Source organism: Gracilinanus agilis, chromosome 4, assembly GCF_016433145.1.
Source record: "Gracilinanus agilis isolate LMUSP501 chromosome 4, AgileGrace, whole genome shotgun sequence".
Taxonomy (NCBI): Eukaryota; Metazoa; Chordata; class Mammalia; order Didelphimorphia; family Didelphidae; genus Gracilinanus; species Gracilinanus agilis.
In genome coordinates, this window is record NC_058133.1 from 102,405,898 (window position 1) to 102,427,791 (window position 21,894).

Here is a 21,894-nt window from a genome sequence, read left to right on the forward strand (position 1 = left end):
TCCCCTTCTATTCTTTCTAGGAATCAGAGGAACTTCGCTATAATTCAATAGATATGTTTGGTATCCTCTTGTCCAAGGTGAAACGGAGGTTCCTGATGGTTCCCTTCAGGTACCAGATCCATTGCAGCCTGATTCCCTTGTTGTTCCACCTGCAGGATGAGAGCAGCAGTGTGGCAAGTGTGAGACCTAACGCCCCAGATCCTAGACCTTTCCCTCCTCTCCCCACTACCTCTGCTCCCTTCAGGAAATAAGCACACACTGGAGTTGACTGTAGAGAGATGGGACAGGCGATGCCACATCATTAGATGAGGGGTCTCTTTCCCCAGGGTTCCCATGCCTGAAAGCAGAGGCTAGATAATATGACCCTGAATTCTGAAATGACATCTAGTTCTGTGATTATATGATTTCTGTCCAGCTATGGGGGAGAAGTCATTATACCAAGAAAAACACTCTGGCCCCAAACCTTTCCTTTGGACACTGGCTTCAGTTTCTTTCTCTCAACATTTTTCTAGGCTTCTCCAGGACTGTTTTTTGTCTGCTTCAGTGCTGAGTCGGGAAGGAGGGATGGAGGGAGGTGGGTAGAGATGGGCACAGAAGTGAGGCTCACAGGCAAGTTCATAGGAAAGAGAAGAGGGCATGGGATTACCCTAGGCCAAGAATGGGTAGTTTCTGTCCTGGATCACAAACTCTGCTCACTTTCTCCCATTTGTGGCAAATAGCAACACAGTGGCTACCCAGGTGACGACACAGACTTTGGCTCTGAGAGCCAAGTCATGGGGATGGGGGTGGCTTTATTGAATTTGTGGTTAAATTGGAGTCCGTGGCTTGGGAGAGAAAGGCGCCCAGGCACTGAGCCAGAGAACATTCCCCTGTAACCATCAGCTAAGGCAAAGGAGGTAGCAGAGTTTCAGAAGAGATACCCACTGACAGCTTTGTGCCTAGTCATGAATTTCATAGTGACTTTGACAGTAGGCCATATTTTGGCGTGATAACCACCACAAGTTCATGGTGACTAGGATAGTCTTTAGAAATTCATGTAGCTTCTTAGTTTCCAATTCCTGCCCACCCCCACCTTTGCTGTTGAGGGCCACAGGGCTTGGGGACAGAGGCCCAAGATGAGCTGCCCAGGATGGACGTTGTCTCCCTGATTGTTCCTTCCCTCCCCATCCCCCTCGTTTCTCCTTGCCCTCGGTTCTTTCTGGTCGAGGATGAGGCCAACCTTTTTATCCCCTCATCCTTGTCCCTATTGCACAGCCTCTCTGCCCTATTTCTTCAGAAAGCTTCTTGTCCTTGCAGGCCAGCAGGGATAGCCTCTTCCTCTGTGCCAAAATTCTGGTCTGCCCCAAGTTCAAGTCAGTGTGTGTTAGTGAAGACACATTCATCATTGGGAGGACCCTGGTAAGTCATAGTGCCCACTTCTTTGGGCCATCCAACCAAGGATAGCAGGGGCATCTCTCGTGGTAGAGATGGGGGATCCCTGGGAGGCTGCCCGAGGGCCCCGGCACTGAGCTGGGAGTCAGAAAGAACTTAGTGCAAATCTCCCCTCATGCTCCAGTTGTATGATTCTGGGCAAGTCATTCAGCCTCTCTGGGCCTCAGTTTCTTCATCTTTAAAGAGGGGCAGCGAGGTGGCTTAGTGGCCAGGCCTAGAGACAAGAGGTCCTGGGTTCAGATATGATGACTTCCTAACTGTGTGACCCTGGGCAAGTCACTTAACTCCCTTTGCCTAGGCCTCACCCCTCTTCTGCCTTGGAACTGATACTTAGTATCTATTCTAAGACAGAAGATAAGGGCTAATAAATGAATAAATAAAGGGAAGGGGTGGAATTCAGTGGTCTCCAAGGTTTTCTTCTTGTTCTAAATCTACAATTCTGTAGTCCTTAGGGGACAATTTCCTCCTTTTCACCTTTTTGTGAAAAGCATCATCTGGCATTTTTTAGGGCGTAGTGCCAAGAAGGCAGCGTAGCCTCCGCCCTGCCCCGAGGGCCCGTGGCTCTCCAGCAGAGGTGCCTGAGCTGTGCAGACACTGATAAGAACAACTGATGCCCTCACAGAGTTTCTAAGCCATTTGACATACATGGTCCTATTTTATCCTCTGGGAGGCAGATGCTATTGTTACCCCCTTCCCATTTTGTGATGAGGAAACGGAGGCTTAGTAAGTGTCCGAGGAGGGTCCTCTGTGGGAAACTCCCTACCATAATGGAATCACGAGGCGGGGTATCTCCGTTTGCCTCTTCTTCCAGCTGGAGGAGCAAAAGGACAAGATCGCCTGGTTCCTGAGCCAGAGCCTCAGCTACTATAGTAGTTCCCAGGCAAGCATTCGCCAAATAGCCGTGTGGTTGACAAGTAAGGCCTTCCTCTGGCGTCCCGTCCCTTCTTGTCCCAAGCCGTGTCCTCATCAGACCTCCGGCCCTGAGCCTCACTGACCAAAGCCCAGAGCCCCTTCTAGGAGGCACTGTTTCTGAGGGATTCCTTTCCTCCAGGCCCTTCCAGCAGGCGGAGCAATGTCTCACAGCCAGAAGGCTGCCTTCCTGCCCAGAGGGACCTACCTGGGGTTTGGGAGGATCCTGGGGGCGGGCTGGCGGCTCTTAGCCACTGACCCCCTTCTCTTTGGAGGAAAGTGCTTGCTGCTCTTATCCTTTACTGCTGAGGGTTGCAGTATGGGAAACAACTTAATTTTTGAGGGAGAGTCTGACTTTTGGGGGATACTCCCAGCAGTTGCCTAAGGGACCCGAGCCGTGTAGACCCACGATAGGGCATTGCTGGGCATCTTGATACAATGGACCCAAGCTCCAGTTTTGCCTCACATACTAGCAGTTTGACCCTGGACAAGTCACCTAACCTCTTGGTCTCCTTATTTATAAAATAGAGACATAAAAATAGGTGGTTGCGAGGATCAAATGAGACAATATGTGTAAAGCTCTTTGTAAACCTTAAAGAACTATATAGCTTCAGCTTTTTTAAGGGTGGGGGGCTTCCAGCTCCCAGAGGATGTCAAGGGAGCTGCTGTCTGGCCACTGAGGGAAATTTGTGTCCTTGGACAGGCCAGATTATCCAGACCAAGGAACTAGAAAGTGATGATGAATTTAAGGAAGTCTCTTCAGGTGAGGACTGGCCTTTTATATCTTGGGAAAGGTGTGTGAGTTGGTGGGTAGCAGTTGGGTGGGTCAGAAACTAGGGGAAACAGTTGGCTTTATTAAAACAATGTAGTCAAATCTCAATAGTCCACTCTGGTGGAGGGCTAAAGAGGTATGGATGATCCTCAAATCATGACCATTTCCTGAGAGAGGCATTTGGGGCACCTCCAAAACCAAGGAAGCCCTCTGTGTAACTATGCTCCACTGTCCCTCTGCCTGTTCCCAGACCTCACATTTGACTCAGGCCCTACTGTTGGCTGAGATATACCTTGGGTGGACTAGGAAGAAGGACTCACATTTCTCCAGATAAGAGATCTGGTGAAACCTTGACTTTCTCTCTTGCAGTGATCTTTTCATTACTTTGGAACAAAGTTGAGGTCATCAGCATTCTGCCTCTTTTCCACGAGTTATGAGTCAGCCTGTGATTTTCTGATAATGTTTGGATCAAATCATTGAACACCTTTTCCTTCCTTCCTTCTGCCTTTCTTTTCCCCTTGGATCCCTGGACTCTCAAGCACTGTTTACTGGACAATACAAAGGGGACTTTTTGGTAGTCCCCACTTGATGTTACACTTCTGAGCAATGGTTGACTCCCAGGTGACCATTTCTGAGCCTCTCAAAGTACTTTATACTAATTAATCTTCCTCGTCCCCTGGCAGAAAAGGAGAGAGAATAGGGAGGAACATGATGGGGAAAATAAGGCAGCTGACAGTAGAGTCAGGGTGATGAATGTTGAGGCCCACTTCTATCTCAGGATAGTGCCAGGGTCACTGGAGCCTTTGTCCAAGCAGCCCTTTCCCAAGTAGAGGAAGCTTTCAGAAGATACACATCCAAACCTTGGCCTTCTCCTTTCCCTTTGGCCTCCCCATGGCCCTTCTCCCCCTGCCCCTTAGTCTAAAAAGCCACTTGCCACTTTCTGTTGCAGCCCTAAGACGCATGAAAAAAGATGAAGACCCAGCTGTCGCCTGCTTGGCAACACAGACCATCTGGATTTTGAGGGCCAGGAGGCTGAATCGTGGTAAATTACGTCGTGTTGTTTGGTGCTTCTGAGCTAGAGGCCCAGCCACAATGTCTCTGCCCCTGTGGCTCTGCCAGGCCATCCCCCATGCTTGTCCCTCCTCACCTCTGCCTCAGCGTCCCTGCTTCCCTCTAGTTACCCAGGAGGGCTTCCCTGATCACCTGCCTTTCTCATGTTGTTGCTCTGACCCCCCTCATATTACCTTGTCTTTGCTTCTCTGTGTACATGCCTGGAGTCAGGAAAGCCTGAGTTCAAATTTGGCCTCAGGCACTTACCAGCTAGGTGACCCTGGGCAAGTCACTTCACCTCTGCCATACTCAGTTTCTTTATCTATAAAGTGGGGATAATAACAACCTTTACCTCATAAGGTTGCTGTGTGAGGATCAAATAAGGTAATATTTGCAAAGCACTTAGCATAGGTCATGGCTCGGATCTGGTAAGCGCTACATAAATGTTGATTATAAGTGCTTTTTGAAATAAAATGAGGCTTCTGAGCCTAGCATCTATGAGGTTGATGCTGTTTGATTTCTGCAAAATTTAATGAGAGAGAAAATGAAAGATGTGTAGAGTTTATGTGGCCCCCTCCCGAGCACTTTCATATTTTGTTTATGAAATATCACATTTCTGTTAGCTGTGTGAAGATGACCCCATGCTGTGTCTTCCCCTCCGGGACAGTTCCTCCACCTCTGCCCCAGAACCAAGAGTCCGAATGACCCAGCATTTATTAAGTGTCTTGTGTAGGCAGCGCTGTGAGTGCTAGGCTTGGGATACAGTGACAAAAAGGGAAACATGGGGTCAAAGAGCTTATCTTCGACGGGGGTGAGGTGGGGGGATTGGATGTGGACATAAAAAAGTCCCCACAGGATCATCTGAGGGAAATAGAGGAGGGTGAGAAGCACTGAGAAACCTGAGGATCGTGAAGGCCTCCTCACAGGAGGCAGAAGCTACAGGCGTGGCAGGGCAAAAGGGAGGAAGGAAGGCCCCCTCAAGGCAAGGACCCGAGGCCACTACTGCTGAGTCTAGAGCAGGGCAAGTCATGAATGGGGGAGGAAGAGTAATGAATGCACAGGAAGCCTAAAAGTCTGAGAGGCTTTAACAAACCGAACAATTTGTTTTATCCTTGACACCACAGGGAATCCCTGAAGGTTCTTGAGCAGAGGAGATTCCAAGGGAGAAGAGGGGTGAGGGCCAGACAATGGGGATTAAGTGACTTACCCAGAGTCACACAGCTAGGAAGTGTCTGAGGCCAGGTCCTCCTGACTCCAGGCCTGGTGCTCTGGCCACTGTGTTACCTAGCTGTCCCCCTTCTCTCCACTCTTAACAGCCACCACCCATGCTCGGCCACTCATCAGGTCTCATCTGGACTATTACAACAGCCTCCTAAGTGTTCTCCCCACTCCAGTCCCTCCTCCATCCAGCTGCCAATGATTTCATGAAAAATGATTTCACTAAAAGAATAGGTCTGACCGCATCACCCTCTCCCCACCTCCCCAGAACCATCAATAAACCTGTCACTCTGGATTACCTCTAGGATAAACTATAATGTCCTGTTAAAAGTCTGGCCCCTCTTTTTCTTTCTATTCTTCTTCTATGCTTATCCACACTGAATTACTTGTTCTCCCTCACACACAACACTCCGTCTCTCTGCTCCATCTCACCTTCATTTTTTAGAATCTCTAATTTGACTCAAGTCAAATGCTGTATTCTGTAGTAGGCCCTCCCCAGCTGTACATAGTGACCTATGTACAGGGTGAGCTCCATCCCATCCAATTACAAACATAGTTTGTTTTTTTCTTTGTTTCCCAGCCCCTAGTACGGTGCCTGACATACAGTCAGCAGTGAATAGAATTGTTGATTGATTGAACCACAAGAGAGAAGTACCATGAGAGTAGCCAAAGAGTCAAATGCAAAAGAGAGGTCAAGAAAGAGGAGAACTGAGATAAAACCATTTGATTTAGACCACTGATGACTTTGCATAAAGAAAATGATGCCCAGAGAATACAGATTCATTTTGAATATTATCTTGAACTGAACAGAATTAGGACAAATGTGACAGGGAATGGAAAAAAGGTTCATTTCTCATCAGTGGCTCAATCAACCATTTATTAATTATATGCCGATTGTACTAGGCCCTAGAGATACAAAGGATCCCCCTTCCCCCCCCCCCCCGCCCCCAACCCAACCAAAACCCATCTTGCTTTCAAGTTTCCATTTTGTCATGGGACACAGAAGTTTGGCATACCCTGGGCCAGGTTGACTTGCATTCATAGATAGCTGGTATTTCTGCCGTGAGCAATAAAAGGCAAAAATGGCACCTTCCTGATTCTGGATAAAAGAATCTAATAGAAAAGCCAAACAGGGAAGCTAGCTTGGTGCTGATGGCTTGGTTGATTCTTAATATTTGATCCTAATAATTGCCATCTTTAAGGCTTTGCCCATGGGCCTATGGAGAGTTCTGGAAGTTGATGATCCCTCTCTTGATGGGGATAGACTATGCTCCAAATAGCAGGACTCCCTGTGAGCAAATGTCCTCTGAATGTGACTCAGGATTTTGCCATAGGTGAGCAGGGCTCTCCATTTGTATCTGCTCCCATACTCTCGAGCCCATCCTCTACTAAATGACCTTTTGTCAGCTCTCCTCTCCCTCCCCCCTGCCCCCCCTGTTCTTTCTGTTTCCACTTCCTTCCCTCTCTTCTTCTCATTATCTGATCTGTCTGTCTGTCCCTCCCTCTGTCTCTATGCAGCCATCTCAGACCCTCCTCTGAGCCTAGCAGCTGGTTAACCTGGCCATGAGCCATGGCATACAGCTGCAGTCACTTGCTTGGGTCTGAAAATAAACTCCCAAAGCAAGACGAAAACCTTTTCTAATCTTTGGCTTGGCAAAGAGGTTGTCACCTCCTCCCCGCCAGTCTCAGCTCCATCCTGTGCCTACCGGCTGTCAGGGCAAGTGTGGGTGGAGAACATGCAAGGAGTCCTGGGGGTCACAAGCCCTTTCTGAACATGTTTGTGCCTTGCTCCTGGCCCTCCCTGCCTCCAAATGCAAATCAGTAGTATAAAAACTCTTGCTTCTCCATATAGCTTGGACTATGAAATCTGTTTTGCCCTCTTCCTGGGTAAACTTCCCAGAAATTGGCCTGAATCTTGGGACTTAAGAGCGTGTCCTAAGCATCAGGAATCAAGGCCTGCAAAGTAGACTGATGTGGAAGTGAACGGGCCCTGACACACAAGAGAGCAAGGCAGCAGGAGCTAAGGCAGGGATGGGCACCATTGATTTTTCTCAATCTTAAGGCAAGTGTTTTGAAACAAAATTAATTTTCCCACAAACTTGTGTTGGTTGTCCTGTTAGAGGGAGTTCCAAGGACCAAACAATATGACACTCAGGGGCACCTCACTTTGTGAATTGATATGCTACCGAAAGTTTCTGCAAAGCAAATACAAATGCTACTCAGTCTAATTGCATTTTTACATTCAAATCCCAAAATGGAACCACTGATTTAGTCAGAGTTAGATCTATCCCATAATAGGGAGCAAGCTGACAGAGGAGATAGGACAGGTTGGCATCAGGTAGAGGGCTATTCCTTGGAGAGAAGGGACACCTCTTTTTCAGACACTGGAGTGAGTGGGGATGGAGGAAGGAAGAACATGGTAGGCTATACATAAAGGAATCTTGGGGCAGCTGGGTAGCAGAGTAGTTTGAATGTCAGGCCTGAAGTCAGGAAGACTTATCTTCCTGGGTTCAATTCTGGCCTCCGACACTTGATGATGCTTATACACAAGGACCTTGGGCAAGCCACTTAACCCTGCTTGCCTCAGTTTTCTCATCTGCAAAAATGGTCTGGAGAGGGAAATGACAAACCATTCCAGTATCCTTGCCAAGAATCCCCCCAAACGGGGTCATGAAGAGTCAGACACGATTGAAAAATGACTGAATAACTCTATTCACTGCACTTGGCTATTAGCAAGCATAATTATTTAAAATGAGTAGAAGTAGTCTTCCTTCTGCAGTCCTACCCACACCCCGGCTGTGGATTTGCTTTGTTCTCCAAGAAGTTATCTTCCTCAGAGCATCTGCCCAAGGAGTCAGTGTCTCAGGACCTCAACAAGATGCTGTTTTGGAGGGATGCTCCTCTCTGGTGGGATCTCCTGTCCTTGGGAAGATGGCTCCCCTCACGCTCCTGCCAAGTGAATGCCTTTCAAAGTGGATTTGAGAACCCTTTTTATGCTACATGCCCCAGGATTCATCCTGCTGGAGCAAGACCAGGAAGCTCTAAGCTAGGTTTGCGGTGGTGAAGGCTAAACTCGTGGAAAGAGCACTGGCCTCCAGGATTAAAGCATTTAGGCCCATTTCCTTTTCTGTAAAATGGGGATAATAATAGCACCTGCCCCACAGGATTGTTGGGAGGCTAGAATGAAATAATATAGGTGTGAAGCACTCTGCCAATGCTATGTTAGCTTTTATGACATGATATATGCATATAGATAATAAAGTTATATATACATGCTATATAAATGTTAGCTACTATATCTGAATTTAGATAATAATGAAATTGTTTAAAATGCTACTTAAATGTTAGCTATTGTTATAGATGAATATGGATAATATATCGAAATAATGTATAATAGAAATGTTTAAAATGCTATATAAATGTTAACTATTATGTATGAATATAGATAATATATATTGAAGTGATATATATTTAAAATGCTATATAAATGTTAGCTATTACATATGAATATAAATCTATAGATATCAAAATAATATATAACATAAATGTTTAATTTGGGCTATATAAATGTTAGCTATTATATAATATCCAAATATAGATGATATATAGATAAAACATTATATATATGTATATGTATATATAAAAATGTTTAAAATACTCTATGGTAGCTATGATTATTTTGATTTTTACCATGTGGCCTAAAGTAAGACAGCTTCATAATATATAAAATGAGGGGATTGGACTAGATAATCTTTTTTTTTGTACCCCTAACCCTTAGCACAGTGTTTGACACATAGTTGGTGCTTGATCAATGCTGATTTTTTTTTTAAATAAAAACCCTTACCTTTTGTCTTGGAGTCAATACTATGTATTGGCTCCAAAGCAGAAGAGTGGTAAGGGTAGGCAATAGGGGTTAAGTGACTTCCCCAGGGTCACACAGGTAGGAAGTGTCTGAGGCCAGATTTGAACCTAGGACTGTCTCTAGGTCTGGCTCTCCATCCACTGAGCCACCTAACTGCCCCCTTACTGATTGATTCTTGATGGACTGATGACATCCAAGGTCCCCTCCATTTCTGAAACTACGATTCTGTAAACTGTAAACTTTGAGATCAGGATCCATTTAATACTTCGGAGCAGTGTGACTGAGGGTCCGTCACTTGGTCTTTCTAAGCCTCAGCTTTCTCATCTCAGCTCTAGTATTTATACCTGAATGTCATAACTATCAATGCTAAGAGTATAAACCTCAAAGTTCTACAGACATGTCGGTACCTTTTCTACTGTTGGTAATGAACTGAGTGACTTCCCCTGTTGTAAGGAGGTATTATTTGATCAGTCTTTAGCACTCCTTTATTTTTCTTCAGGAGGGCCCCATTTTCTTTTGTTCTAGAAGCCACTTTTTACTCCAACTATGAATTCATTACCATCCTTTTCCCAGGAGACTCAGCAAAATCAGACTTCACATGTATAAAATACACATCCCCTCCTCCCCCATTGCTCTTCGAGTCTCCTTAATTCCCCTTCAGGACAGGCCTTACCATGTTCCTTTAAAGACATGTAAAACCTAGTGAAATTGTGTGTGGGCTATGGGAGGGCTTGGGAGGAGGGGAGGGATAGAACATGAATCCTATAACCATGGAGAAATGTTACAAATTAATAAATAAAAATCAATCAATACGTGTTGACCTCAAGTTCAGAAAATCCAGTCTAACTTCAAAACTTTTGGTTTTGGCCATACTATAACCAGTGTGGGGAACCCAGAACCAGCAGAACATTGGGTGTTTATCCTGTAAGAGACTCCAACAACCCACATGCCCCTCGGATTCTTCTCCCCAGGTCTCCCTCCCTCTAGTCTAAAACTTTCCTTCTAGGCCTCACCTCTATGCAGAAGCCTCCAATCCCACAGGAGAGCACACAGTGTGGCCACCACCTGGATTCTTTTACAGTGGACTTGCTCTGTCCCAGGACTGAGCCAATGAACTGTCCCCAAGTGGCTGCTCCAGCTCTGAGAAGAGGTGCCCAGGGGGTAGGCCGAGGGCTAGGCTTCTGAAGCATTGCTGCTGGAGAGAGAGGCCTGCTCCTCTTCCTCCTACCCACCCTCCAGGGTGCTTCCCTTAGGGGGTCTGGTTTCAAGGAAGGACACTCTGTCCTCCAATTCCTCACCCACACACTGAGAACACCCACATGCTGCTGCTTCACATTCACTTTGCCCTTAGGCATCACAGTAAGGTATTTTAAAACTTTCGTTAGGTCTAGTCACCCCTTAGACCAGGGGTCGGCAATGTATGGCTCTGGAGGGCCAGATATAGCTCTTTCTGCAGGAGCCATAAAGTCAATTTTTTTTCAGGCACTGTTACAGGAGCCACACTGTGAGCACTGTACGGCTCTCACGAAATGACATTTTAAAAAATGTGGCGTTTATGGCTCTCACGGCCAAAAAGGTTGCCGACCCCTGTGTTAGAGGGAGGTTCCTGAAGGGAAGGTACTATGTAAATTCAGTAAGCCTTTACCTACTATGTGCACCATGCTAGGCCCTGGGAAATACAAAATGAAACCATCCTACCCTCAAGGGGCCTACATTTTATTGTTTTATATTTCTTTATACTTATATATTTCTTTTATATTTTCTTCCTTTTCTTCTTTCTTTCCTTTCTCTCCTTTTTCTATTCTTTGTTTGCTCCTTCCTTTTTTTTCTCTAGCATTTTGATTTAAGTGACCAAGTTATAATTTGTGCCAAGGAATGTAGCATGAAAACAGGAGAAAGAGGGTTTCAGGGTTTTGTTTTTGCCCTTCTCTTTGTATCCCCAGTACCTTGTTCAGTGCCTTGTAAAGTGGATTAATAAATACAGGTATCCCTTCCACACCTCAGGGATTAAGGGCACAGCACCCCGGCAAACTGAAACATCTATGTAAAATATTTTGGCCCTCCCTTTGTACCAGAAAAATCTGCATTTTTTTCTTTTTTCCTTTATGGGGTATTTACAATTTTTTTTTTTGGTAAAATTTGGGTTAAGTATTTGGTCATAGGCTTATATGTAGGTCAATGTTAAGTAAAAATGAATTTATAAACTTCTGTATTGTCTGTTGGCCTTCAAGTATTCTCTGTGTCTTCAGCAAAACTCCCCCCAAATTTCCATTTAACTTCTTATGTTGACTTGGGATATACAGAAACCAGGAGGGAAAATATGAGATATGGAAGAGATACTTGTACTGATTCTTCCTAGCTGGGTGACCCTGGGCAAGTCATTTCACCTTTATTGCCTAGCCTTTACCAGTCTTCTGCATGGAACTAATACTTAGTATCAATTCTAAGATACAAGGTAAAAAAGTTTCAAAAAGAAAACCAAATACTGATTAAGCTGAAAGCTAGTAATATTGTAGAGAGAAGCTGATGGCCCAGATCAGATGGGGAAGAACATGAGGGTAATAAAGAGCTCATATTTATATAGCCTTAAAGATTTACAGAGTGCTTTACACTTATCATTCCATTTGATCCTCACAACCACTGTGGGATTTAGGTGCTATTATTCTCATTTTACAGATGAAGAAACTGAGGATCAGCAGTGAAATGACTCGCCCAGGGTCACATTAACGTAGCTAGCAAGTATCTTGAGATGAGGTTCACACTGGGGTCTTCCTGACTTCCGAGTCAGCCCACCATACCCCACAAGCTGCTTCCTCTAGCTGGGGCATGGGACGGTGGATCCTGTGTCCTGGGGCCACAAAGCAAAGGTCACATATCACCCGCCCATGGCAGCAATGTCCACAAACAATGGCCATTTTGGCTTTATTTACGAAGACCTCCTGGGAACCAACACATCTAGGTTGAAAACAAAAATGTACAGCGTGAGGTTTAAATAACTTTCTTACACTATGTACAGTTGTCCGAGAAGGTACAAAACATATATACACCTTGTGCTATACACATCACAGAGAGGAGCAAGGGCAAGCCCTAACCCGGGAGCCTCTAGAAAACAGCTGGTGGCCAGGTCAAGGAAGGTGGTTTCCTCTGCATACACTCCTGCTCCTTTGGGGCTGGCGGACTTTGTGATCCCACTCAAAGAGGTGGGAGAAGGGGGAAAGGGGTCCTAGCTGAGAGTATGTGCTCTCAGCTGTGCACCGGGGAGAGGGATGAGTGCTGATGTTGGGGTGGGGAAAGAGGGGGCCCAAAGTAGCCAGGGATGTTTGCTAAACTGCTGGGCTCAGTCCCCACAAGCCTCTTTCCCGTCCTGGACTTCCAGGCGTAGAGCCGGAGAACCAGAGGAAGCCCGAAATGAGTACCAGTCTTTAGGGAATGGCATCTGGCCAGGAGGGAAACCAAGGACATAGTGGGATACGAGAAGCCTTGGCAATTCAGTGAAGATGGAGAGATCAGCCTGGCAAAGGATCCAGACCAGCTGGGTGAGGGTGTATGAGGGGGTGAAACCCTGGCACTAGGTGTATAGAGTAAGAGGGCAGCAGCACAATGGAAATTCCTGCCCCGTGGGCATCATTAACCTAAACATCCCAGGAAGCCAACCTGGCTGAGATGGGACCTGCCCATCCAGGTGTAAGGAGAGGGCTGGCTTCCAGGGGGCCGAGGAAAGGCAACGGAGGGACCTGGTTTTATAAAATTCCTATGGGATTCAGAAAATCCTACCCATTGGTACAGGCTTTCTCAGATGCTTCTCCACTATGAACTTTGTTTTTGCAAAATAGCGGGGACCACTTGGGAAGAAATGGCTATGAAGGTCCCTCCCAGGTCTCACCTTCATGCAGGGGGAGGTCCCATTTCCCCCAAATGAAAACTCCTGGCATCAGCACTCTCCTGCTAACTTTGCCATCTCGCCAGTGCTAACTCCTTGGAAAAGCTTGCTCAGGACAGAGTTGCCACTAGCTTAGAGAGTAAATACTATAAAGGACAATAATACTGTGCTTAAGAATCTTTGCCCTAGTTAAGAACCCTAACCCAGGAGACTTGATGGGCCCGTTCATTTAGGCTAGAGACAGAAGGGCCGTGAGGCCAAGGCCTGGGGATAGTCATGGGCTCAGAGTTCTTCTAATCTCCGAGTTCTTAGGGGATGACAAGGACGAGTCTCATGTCCCCATGCCCCAGGCTTACCAGGATGGCACATACTGGCATGACCCACCTTTCAATCCTTTCTATAACTATCTCTGATGAATTTCCAAAGGAATAGGGCTCCCTAATTCCAGGGCAGAGTGGGCACTGACAGACTGAAAGGGCCAAGCAGGCTGGGATGACTTCCTTCCCTATGGCATGGCCCTTGGGGTTGATCTAAGGGAAGGGAGCCAGGCCAAGTTTGGCAAGGTCTCTTGTTGGCCCTTACGAGTCTTCTTTTCTGCCCAGAGGGACTGAGGGCAGAAAAAGGATGGGAACCCAGAGATAGGTCTAGCGGACTGGTCGTCCTGTGCTCCAAAACTGGGTCGAAGCTTCCTCATTCTAGGGCTTGTGCTCAGGCTCGAGGGCCCTTGTGCTCAGAAAACAATTATTTTGTGCTTCTAACACTTCAAACACTTTGTAAATACTTGTGAGGTTGCAATCCTTGCTCTCTAGCTCAGACCAAAAGCCTGTGCCTCCCAACCCTCCTTCAAGAAAGCGCCGAGAGACCCAACTTTCTCCAAGCTCAGCTGCCCAGTGGGATGGAGTGACCCCGGCAGGGCCTCAAGTTGCTCAACAGGATTTCAAGTTTCTGGAAAGCCAGCACACTCACATATAGCAAAGCCCAGGCCCAGCCATGAGGTAGCTTACCCGATATCAACAACAACAAAAGGATCAGACAACAACCACAACACGGGGGACCAAGGGGTCAAACCTTGAGTGGGAACCAAATCAAAACTCACAGTACACTTCTCACTACTGGGGGCTGGCTCCCCCTGACCTGGTGGGACCCAAAGTCAAGGGGGTGGGGAACGCAGTCTTGTGTGTTTGTAAACGGCACCTCCCGTCGGAGGGAAGGAACTCTTCCCCCATCTCCCAGGGCACAAGAGCCAAGTCGAAGATGGTGTGGTGAAGAGGAAGGGCAGGTAAACAAACATGCTTGCTTTGGAGTGGAGGGGAGGTGTCTGGGACATGGAAATTTGAGCTTCCACTCTTGTACCGCCCCCCCCATCCCAAGCATGGGGGCTGGAAGAGAGAGTAACAAGCCACCAGTCATACTGTCTATTGTTCCCCGAAGACCAAAACTTCATTTTTTTTCTTCCTGCAACCAAAATCACCCCAAATTTCAACCCACATCCAGCAAAGGGATGAAGTGGGAGCACAATCATTCCTCCAAGGCATCACCGCTTCTCAGTAGGGGGACAAGTTGGTCTGCTGATGCTTACAGGGTAAGGACAAGCTAGGGAAAGGTAGCCTTCCCCTTGGCAGTTTTCTTCCTTTCAGACACAGAAACTCCTTGTGCACTGTAAAAGCCTTGTCCGTGATAAAGAAGAACTGCTCTCTCCTCTTCCGTGCTACTTTTTGTTCGGAAGCTGAAAAAAGTCTTCCTACTCCTGGCTTCTGCCCAACTGGAATGGGTCCGTATCCTCCTGGTGGCCCAAGTGCTGTGAGATGAGGGAGGAGAGATGCTCGTGTCCATTTCCAGAAGCACCAAGTCACAAGCTCTCTCTGAAGAGGACGAGTGAGACTCCAGCTTGGGTGCTTGGCCTCAGATCTCAAATCTCTCTATGCCCACTGCCAGCAGGAAGAAGCCAGAGAAGCAAAGGGCTGGTGTGGCAGCAGAAAAATATGATGGGGAAGGAAGCCACTCTGCATTTCCCTGGGCGTCCTCGGCTTAGTCTTTGAGTTCATTGGTCCCACCAGGAAGGGAACCCCAGACATTAATTTAATACAAAATTCAACTACTCAGTGGGCCCTGGGCAAGAAAAAACCTCCAGAGCCGTTTTTCAATTCAACACCCTTCCCCCTCCCTCCCCTGACCAAAAACCAAAACCAAAATCCCCAAAGGGTACTGGGTCTTTCGAAGGAGTAATGATTCTCCCTTATTTCCTTCCAGTTTTAAGGCTTGAAAATGTGTCTCTTGAATAACCAGAGAGAAAGGAGCTGGAGCTACAAACTGGGATATGGTGTAGTTAAAACCATGGAGAACCTTCGGAACCCATTCCCCATCATGCCCCTGGAATGATTCCAGCTGCTGATGGGGGGGAATGGGAGGGGCAAAGGAACAGACCCTAAAGTTTAATCCTTACTACTCAAGACATCCTACTATACACAGTACCATGAAACAAAGGAGATCCAAAAGCTGCTTCTTAAGTGATGTGGGAGTGGGGCAGGAATCCCCCCCTTGATAGGGTTTGTAACATAGCATGGGGTGGCAAGGGGGGGTGGCAGGGGTTGGGGTGTAGAGCAGGATCTCCTTTAGGTCAGATCCAGTGGGGGCAGGGGCGGGCAGGCAGCAGTTACCTGGACGGAAGGTTGCAAGGAGAGGCAGCAAGATACATGTGGCTGGCACCACTGGCATGAGGTCACCCAGGTGTGGGTGCCGAGCCCCAGGGGGATAGAAGGCACTGGAGCATCTGATGGTATGAGGGGAATCATGGGCTAGGATGCTCACCCTCAGACAGGAAAGCCAGGAAAAGCCCAGAATGGAGTGGAAGGAAGTGTGTGTGTGTGTGTGTGTGTGTGTGTGTGTGTGTGTGTGTGTGTGTGTAGGATTAGGAAGGGGGAAAAGTCAAAAGGGAAATTTTTCCCCAATTGATCCCGAAATGTGTTGAAGGCTAGGGTGAGTTGGATGGCTCAGAAACAGAGGTTCAAGGGTGCTCTCTGGCACCCGTTCCCATCTGAGGACCCTTCCCCCTCTCCAGGCTTTCCCCCTGTCCCCATCCTCCCTCAGGATTCCCTGACCCTGGAAAGGCTCAAGGGATAGACTACATTAGACGAAATGTCAAGTTGGTTTCCAGGAGGCACCAGCAAAAAAAAAAAAAGAATAAATAAATAAATTAAATAAATAAATAAAATGACCAGGCTGAATCTGCGACTCTCTCTTCAGATGGAACTTTCTGATGGATAGGCCTGCTCCGACCCCTGGGATAGGGAGGGCTGAGCCCAAGAGATTAGCGGGGAGGGATGGGATGGGATGGGATGGGATGGGATGGGATGGGACAGTGGTGGCCCTAGGATAGGGCCTGGTAACTGCCCATCCCCAAATTTTCATGGTTCCTAGAGGGAGGCACTCTTTTTCCTCTGACCTCCTTCCTTTTGGGGGAGAAGGCTGAGGACTCAGAGAGACAGGAATTGGGTACTAGAAGGGCAGGAGAGGTTTGGAAGAAAGATCCCCATCTGAAAGGCAATGTTCAGATGGAAGAAGAAAAAGGGCAAAATCATTTCCAAGATAAAATATGGCTGATGGGGGCTAGAGGACCCCCTCAGCCTGGCTCAGAATTCCCTCCCACCATAGGGCTTTCTGGGGGAGTGGGAGGGAGCTAACAAAATTTTCTGAAAGGTCTCCTCACAGGCCAGCTGGAGAGCTCCTGAGGTTGGGGAGAGAAGAGGATAATTCAGGAGGAAGAAAATGGGGCCAAACCTGGAAGAAGCTGAGAAGCTTTGGAGGAAAGAGTGGGGATCAAAAATGCCCTTTGGCTTCACAGCTTAATATCCTTCCCCTCTCCTTTCCTCCAAGGGGCTCCCACCCCACCAAGAGATTAGTTCGGGAACACTTTCCCTTTAGGAAGGCTAGGAGAGGTGAGGGGAACAGAATCCCCAAACCCTCTCGCCCAGAACCTTCAGCATTGTCTGGCCTGGACCCATGGGGGCCTAAATTGTCTCAAGATGCTTCGCTTTAGATGATGTCCAGGCTGTTAGAAGAAATATGGAATCCGAGTGCCCCCTCTGACCTCTGTGCCTAAGATGTGCTGCTGGGTAGCCGCCTTCCGCTCCAGAATTTCACTGTCAGGTCACTGGAAGAGAAAGAGAGGGGGAGACAGGGGGAAGCACAGGTCAGCTCTTGAAGTGGGCCCAGACAACTAGCCTGAAGGGAGTTACGGGTCAGGTTCCAAAACCCCCAAATTCGGCCTGGGGAGCAGGGGACAAATCCTAACTGTGGGCATTGAGGGATTCTGGGATGTGAGAGGAAGACTTACTGCTTCCCAGCAGGGCCATCTTTGCCTAGCTGGAAACTGTGCCGGCTCACCCTCTGCCCCCCTTTGTTCTCTGTGACCCTCTCCTAGATGCCCCAATCTGGGGAAACTGCCCCATTGCTCATGCTCAGAAGTGGAATGAGTATGGGGCTGGGAGTGTGTGACTTTTGGGGTGGAGGGACAGAATCTCTCTCTAGATAAGGCACAGGAGGGAGAGTCAGGGAGACGGGGGAGTAAAAATCTCATACCGTTAAGAAGCAGCTCGGATCGAAGTGGAGAAAGACGGGAAGAGGGAAGAAGGGGAGAATAAGAGGAGAGAAAGGAGGACTGAGAGGAAAGACGAGGGAAGAGGGAGGAGAGGAGGGGTCAAGGCAGGCTAGTAGCACGGCCCTTTATAGCCAGGACGCGGCGTGGAAGGCAGGGGGTGAGTCCAGGGACGTAACTCCACAACTTTACCCGGCAGTCACTGTGACAGGGAAACAGGGGTAGGGTGGGGGGAGAGATAGAAAGGTGGAGAGAGACACACACACACACACACACACACACACAGATAGAGAGAGAGAGACAGAGAGACAGGAAGGGGCAATATGGTCAGAAGAGAAGGAATAAGAAGAAATCAGTCCCACTTGAAGGATAAGGCGGCCTGGAGGGCCCCTCCATGGGGGACTAGGGAGATAAGCAGATGGATGGGCCCGGGGTGAGGGGGAGAGGTGGGAGGGAATTTGGGGGTGGGAGGAGCTGCTGTGCCCCTCCTGGGAGGCACTATTCTGCAGGGAGATGGCAGGGTGATGGGCAAACCTGTGCTATGGCTCATGGGCAGCACTTAATGGTAACAATAATGCTTATGAATAGAGATGACCAGAGGAGGCTGGGAGAAAAGAGAACCAAGTAGGACCACAGCAACTCCCCTGTCTGTCCCCTCCCTATCTATTTGGCTTGTCCCCCAGGCCCTGGCTGCTCCCTTTCCTGGATTCCTCCCTTCCTCTCGGTATTGTGGGGTGGGTGGAAAGGCTACTCGTTGGTGGGTCTCTGCTGTGCCATTTCCTATGGAAGTTCAGAACCCCCAAGTGGACCTTCTAGAATTCCACTCATTCCTATCCTGTCCTGGTTCTAGTGCAATTTGAACGGGAAGTGAGGGCAGATATTTCAGGGAGGGTCAGCATGGTGGGTCCTTCAAGCTTACCTGGAGGCCGTGAAAATGTGCTTGGAATTGGTACAGATGGCATTGATGGGGCTGTCGTGACCTTTGATCTCTCCAATGGGTGTGAAGTTTTCCACATTCCAGACCTTGATGAAGCCCCCTCGGCAAGCACTCAGCAGCATGGGTCGGCCAGGGACGAAGGCCAGGGCACATACCCAGTCCTTGTGGGCGTTTGGAATTTGCTGTGGAAGGAGAGGAAGTAGAGCCACGCACAGTAAGGATTACCTCCCCTGGCATTGGGATCTCGAAAGTTTTTCAGACAAGGAGTTTTGGGGGAACTAACTCTTTTTTGAAGTCTTAGGGGAAGAGAAGGAGGGGTAGAGTATGAGATGGAAGGCAAGCTCTAGTCCTAAATTCCTCTGCCTTTCACTCTCTTCCACCATCACCGATGCCCACAAAGGTGGGCAAACGCCAGGGAACAGAACTCTGATCGCCCTATCTGGATAGGCATGACTTTCCCCTTCCGAGCTTGCCTCGTTGGGAGCTGATTTCAGGGGCCCTGGGGAATGGCTCTTTGCTCTCCCCGACATCTAGCTGGGAGCCCAAGTTTCACAAATCTGAAAAGCAGGGCAAACAGGTTTCATTGCACAGTGATCAGACCTCACTTGCAACTGCCTCTGGGAAGAGGAAGCAGGAGTAACTTAATACATTCCCCAGAGTTTTAATTGATAGCGGGTCCTTCTCAAGCAGGGTTTGAGAGCCTGGAGAGACTTGGGAGGAGAGTACGTGATGCTGGGCATCAGAAGCTGGGGGCAGGGGGTGGTAGAAGGGACCACAGAAGGGGAAAAGTGGAGGTGCTGTTGGCAAGCTTTGCTGACTTCACATTCTGCATGCTCCTTGTTGCCCTCCCTTCGCTGTCCCAACCTGAATGAGCTCCTGCTGCTCCAGATCCCACTTCTTAATTCCATTGTCCCGGGAACCACTGAAGAGTATGTCGCCTTGGATGGCCAGGCACTCGATGCCGTCATAGTGTGGGGGCTCAAAGTTGTAGGTGGGGCTGATGTTGCCCATTACACTTTCTGCCAGCTCAAACATCTGTTGAGGAGAAGCAAGTACCTGTATGTCAGGTGGTGGGAAGGATGCAGGATTCAGGCTTAGGGCTTGGAGCTCATAGGGTCATGTGTGGGAGAGATTTGCCACCTCCTTACAACAAGCCCAGAGAAGCCAGATTCTTCCCTTAGACCCTGGGTTCGAATCTTTTCCTGGACCATATCAAACCTCCCCCTGTCTCCTCATCCCACCATATCTTTTTGGGGAACCAGAAGAAATAATACTTTGAAAGTGAATGGGTTGGGGGGGGGGGATTAGTTTTTGGTTGGATTTTTTTTTAACCCTTGCCTTTTATTTTAGTATCAGTTCTAAGACCGAACAATGGCAAGGGCTAGGAAATCAGGGTTCAGTGACTTGCCCAGGTTCTTGTGACTCCGTCTAAAATGGAAAGGAAGGGCTTTAAAAAAAAGGAAGCAAGAGAAGGAGGTTCAAGACACAATTCCTGCCCTCATGAAGCTCCATCTCGGTGGAGAGGTATGATGCATACAAGGACAGGGATAGGATCTGGAGCTGTGATTTAACTGGTACGGGGAACTTGTAGTCGGGGAAGTCCCCTCCAACAATGCAGGCTGGCACCTTCTCTGTAACTTAGGGTCTCACTAGAGCTGCTGAGATCAGGGGTGACAAACTCAAAGAGAAACTGGGCCATTACATCTGGGGGGCCCCAGTAAAATGACATATCAACATTACTTATGTTCTGGGAATGTATGCACCAGATCGAGTGTTAGATGCTTTGGGCTCAGGATGCCAAGAGGTAAAGTGTCTTAACTGCAAAGTCACAGAATGTGTCAGAGATGGGACTTGAACTTGGGTCTTCTCAGTCTCAAATGAAATCATGTTCATAAAGCATGTGTGTGTGTGCTCCAGGCAACTCACTTAATCTGTCTACCTCAGTTTCCACATCTATAAAATGGGGGTAATCATAGCGTCTACCTCCAAGGATTATTGTAAGGATCAAATGAGAAAATAATTAAAAAGTGCTTAGTGTAGTCCAACAAAAAGTTGTTATAATAATAGCTAATTATATAGTACTTACTATCTACTGGGCACTGCACTAAATTCTTTTTAATTATTATCTCTTTTGATCCTCACGGATAACCCTTGGAGGAAGGAATTATTATTACCCCTTTTCATAGACGAGAGTTAGGCAGATTATGTGACTTGCCCAGGACAAATTCTGGACTTGGGTTTTCCTGACACCTAACTGCAATCGAGGTGAATCCTTACTAAAGTGGGGGAGAAGGGATGCCCAATGGTTGTTGGAAGCCTTGTTTCCAGAAGTTAGAAGAAAGGGGCCAGGAATTAACTGTCAGAACTTTGAATGTCTGGGGCAGCTAGGTGGCTCAGGGAACTGAGAGCCAGGCCTGGAGATGGGAGGTCCTGGGTTCAAATGTGACACTTTCTAGCTATGTGACCCTGGGCAAATTACTTAACCCCAATTGCCCTTATTGCTGCCTTGGAACCAATACACTGTATTGATTCTAAGATGGAAGGAGAAAGAAAGAGAGAGAGAGAGAGAAGCAGAGAAACAAAGAAAGGAGAGAGAAAGAAAAAGAGAGAAAGAGAGAGGAAGGAAGAAAGGAAGGAAGCAAGAGAGAAAGGAAGAAAAAAAGAAAGAAAGGCTGATATAGTATGAACTTGTTTTATTTTCCTTGAATTTGACTAAGAAAGCTCTGCTGAATGGGCCACCTCTGCCAGGAAATCCAAACCAGATTAGAGAAGGGCTGGAGGCAACAATCAAGGACACAAAAAATGCAGCTCTCAAGTTTGGAAGTGTAGAGGGAGGAGAACCTCAGGTGAAGCTAATGCAGGATCTTGGGCATAGCACGCTATGAGGGTCCCAGGTCTCCCTAAGAAGCTGTAAAGGAGGCCCCCAACACTGTCCAGCTGGTCTTGAAACACTCCTCTTAGCACTGATCTTAGCACTTTCTCATTTCCTTAGTGTTTCAGGGATACCAGAGCAGCACCTGGGTGAGGGTTACCTGTTATTTCTCTTGTGTGCCCTGATGATCAATCTCCTCCCTTTTAAGCTACCTGCATGCAGGGGTAATTTCATTTTTTGTTCTTGTGTTTCCAATGCCTAGGACACAGTGCTGGTGGACTGTTATCCATGCTAATCTGTTACCCCCTACTTTAAATCATCAAGGACACATCCTTCCATTGCCCTTTGGGTCTACTTGTACTTGATCCT

The 21,894-nt window shown here is 47.7% G+C and overlaps 1 protein-coding gene across 1 annotated transcript in view; it reads right to left on the minus strand.

Moving 5' to 3' along the window:
- Window positions 1–17,217: 17,217 nt before the first annotated feature.
- KIF21B (kinesin family member 21B) overlaps window positions 17,218–21,894 on the minus strand; it is a 75,155-nt gene continuing 70,478 nt past the window's right edge. The window contains exons 32-34 of the mRNA XM_044674918.1: window positions 19,518–19,688; window positions 18,636–18,835; window positions 17,218–17,272 (exon numbers count right to left, since the gene is read on the minus strand). Coding sequence (XP_044530853.1) covers window positions 17,218–17,272; window positions 18,636–18,835; window positions 19,518–19,688 — 426 coding nt within the window. The remainder of the gene's footprint in view (window positions 17,273–18,635; window positions 18,836–19,517; window positions 19,689–21,894) is intronic.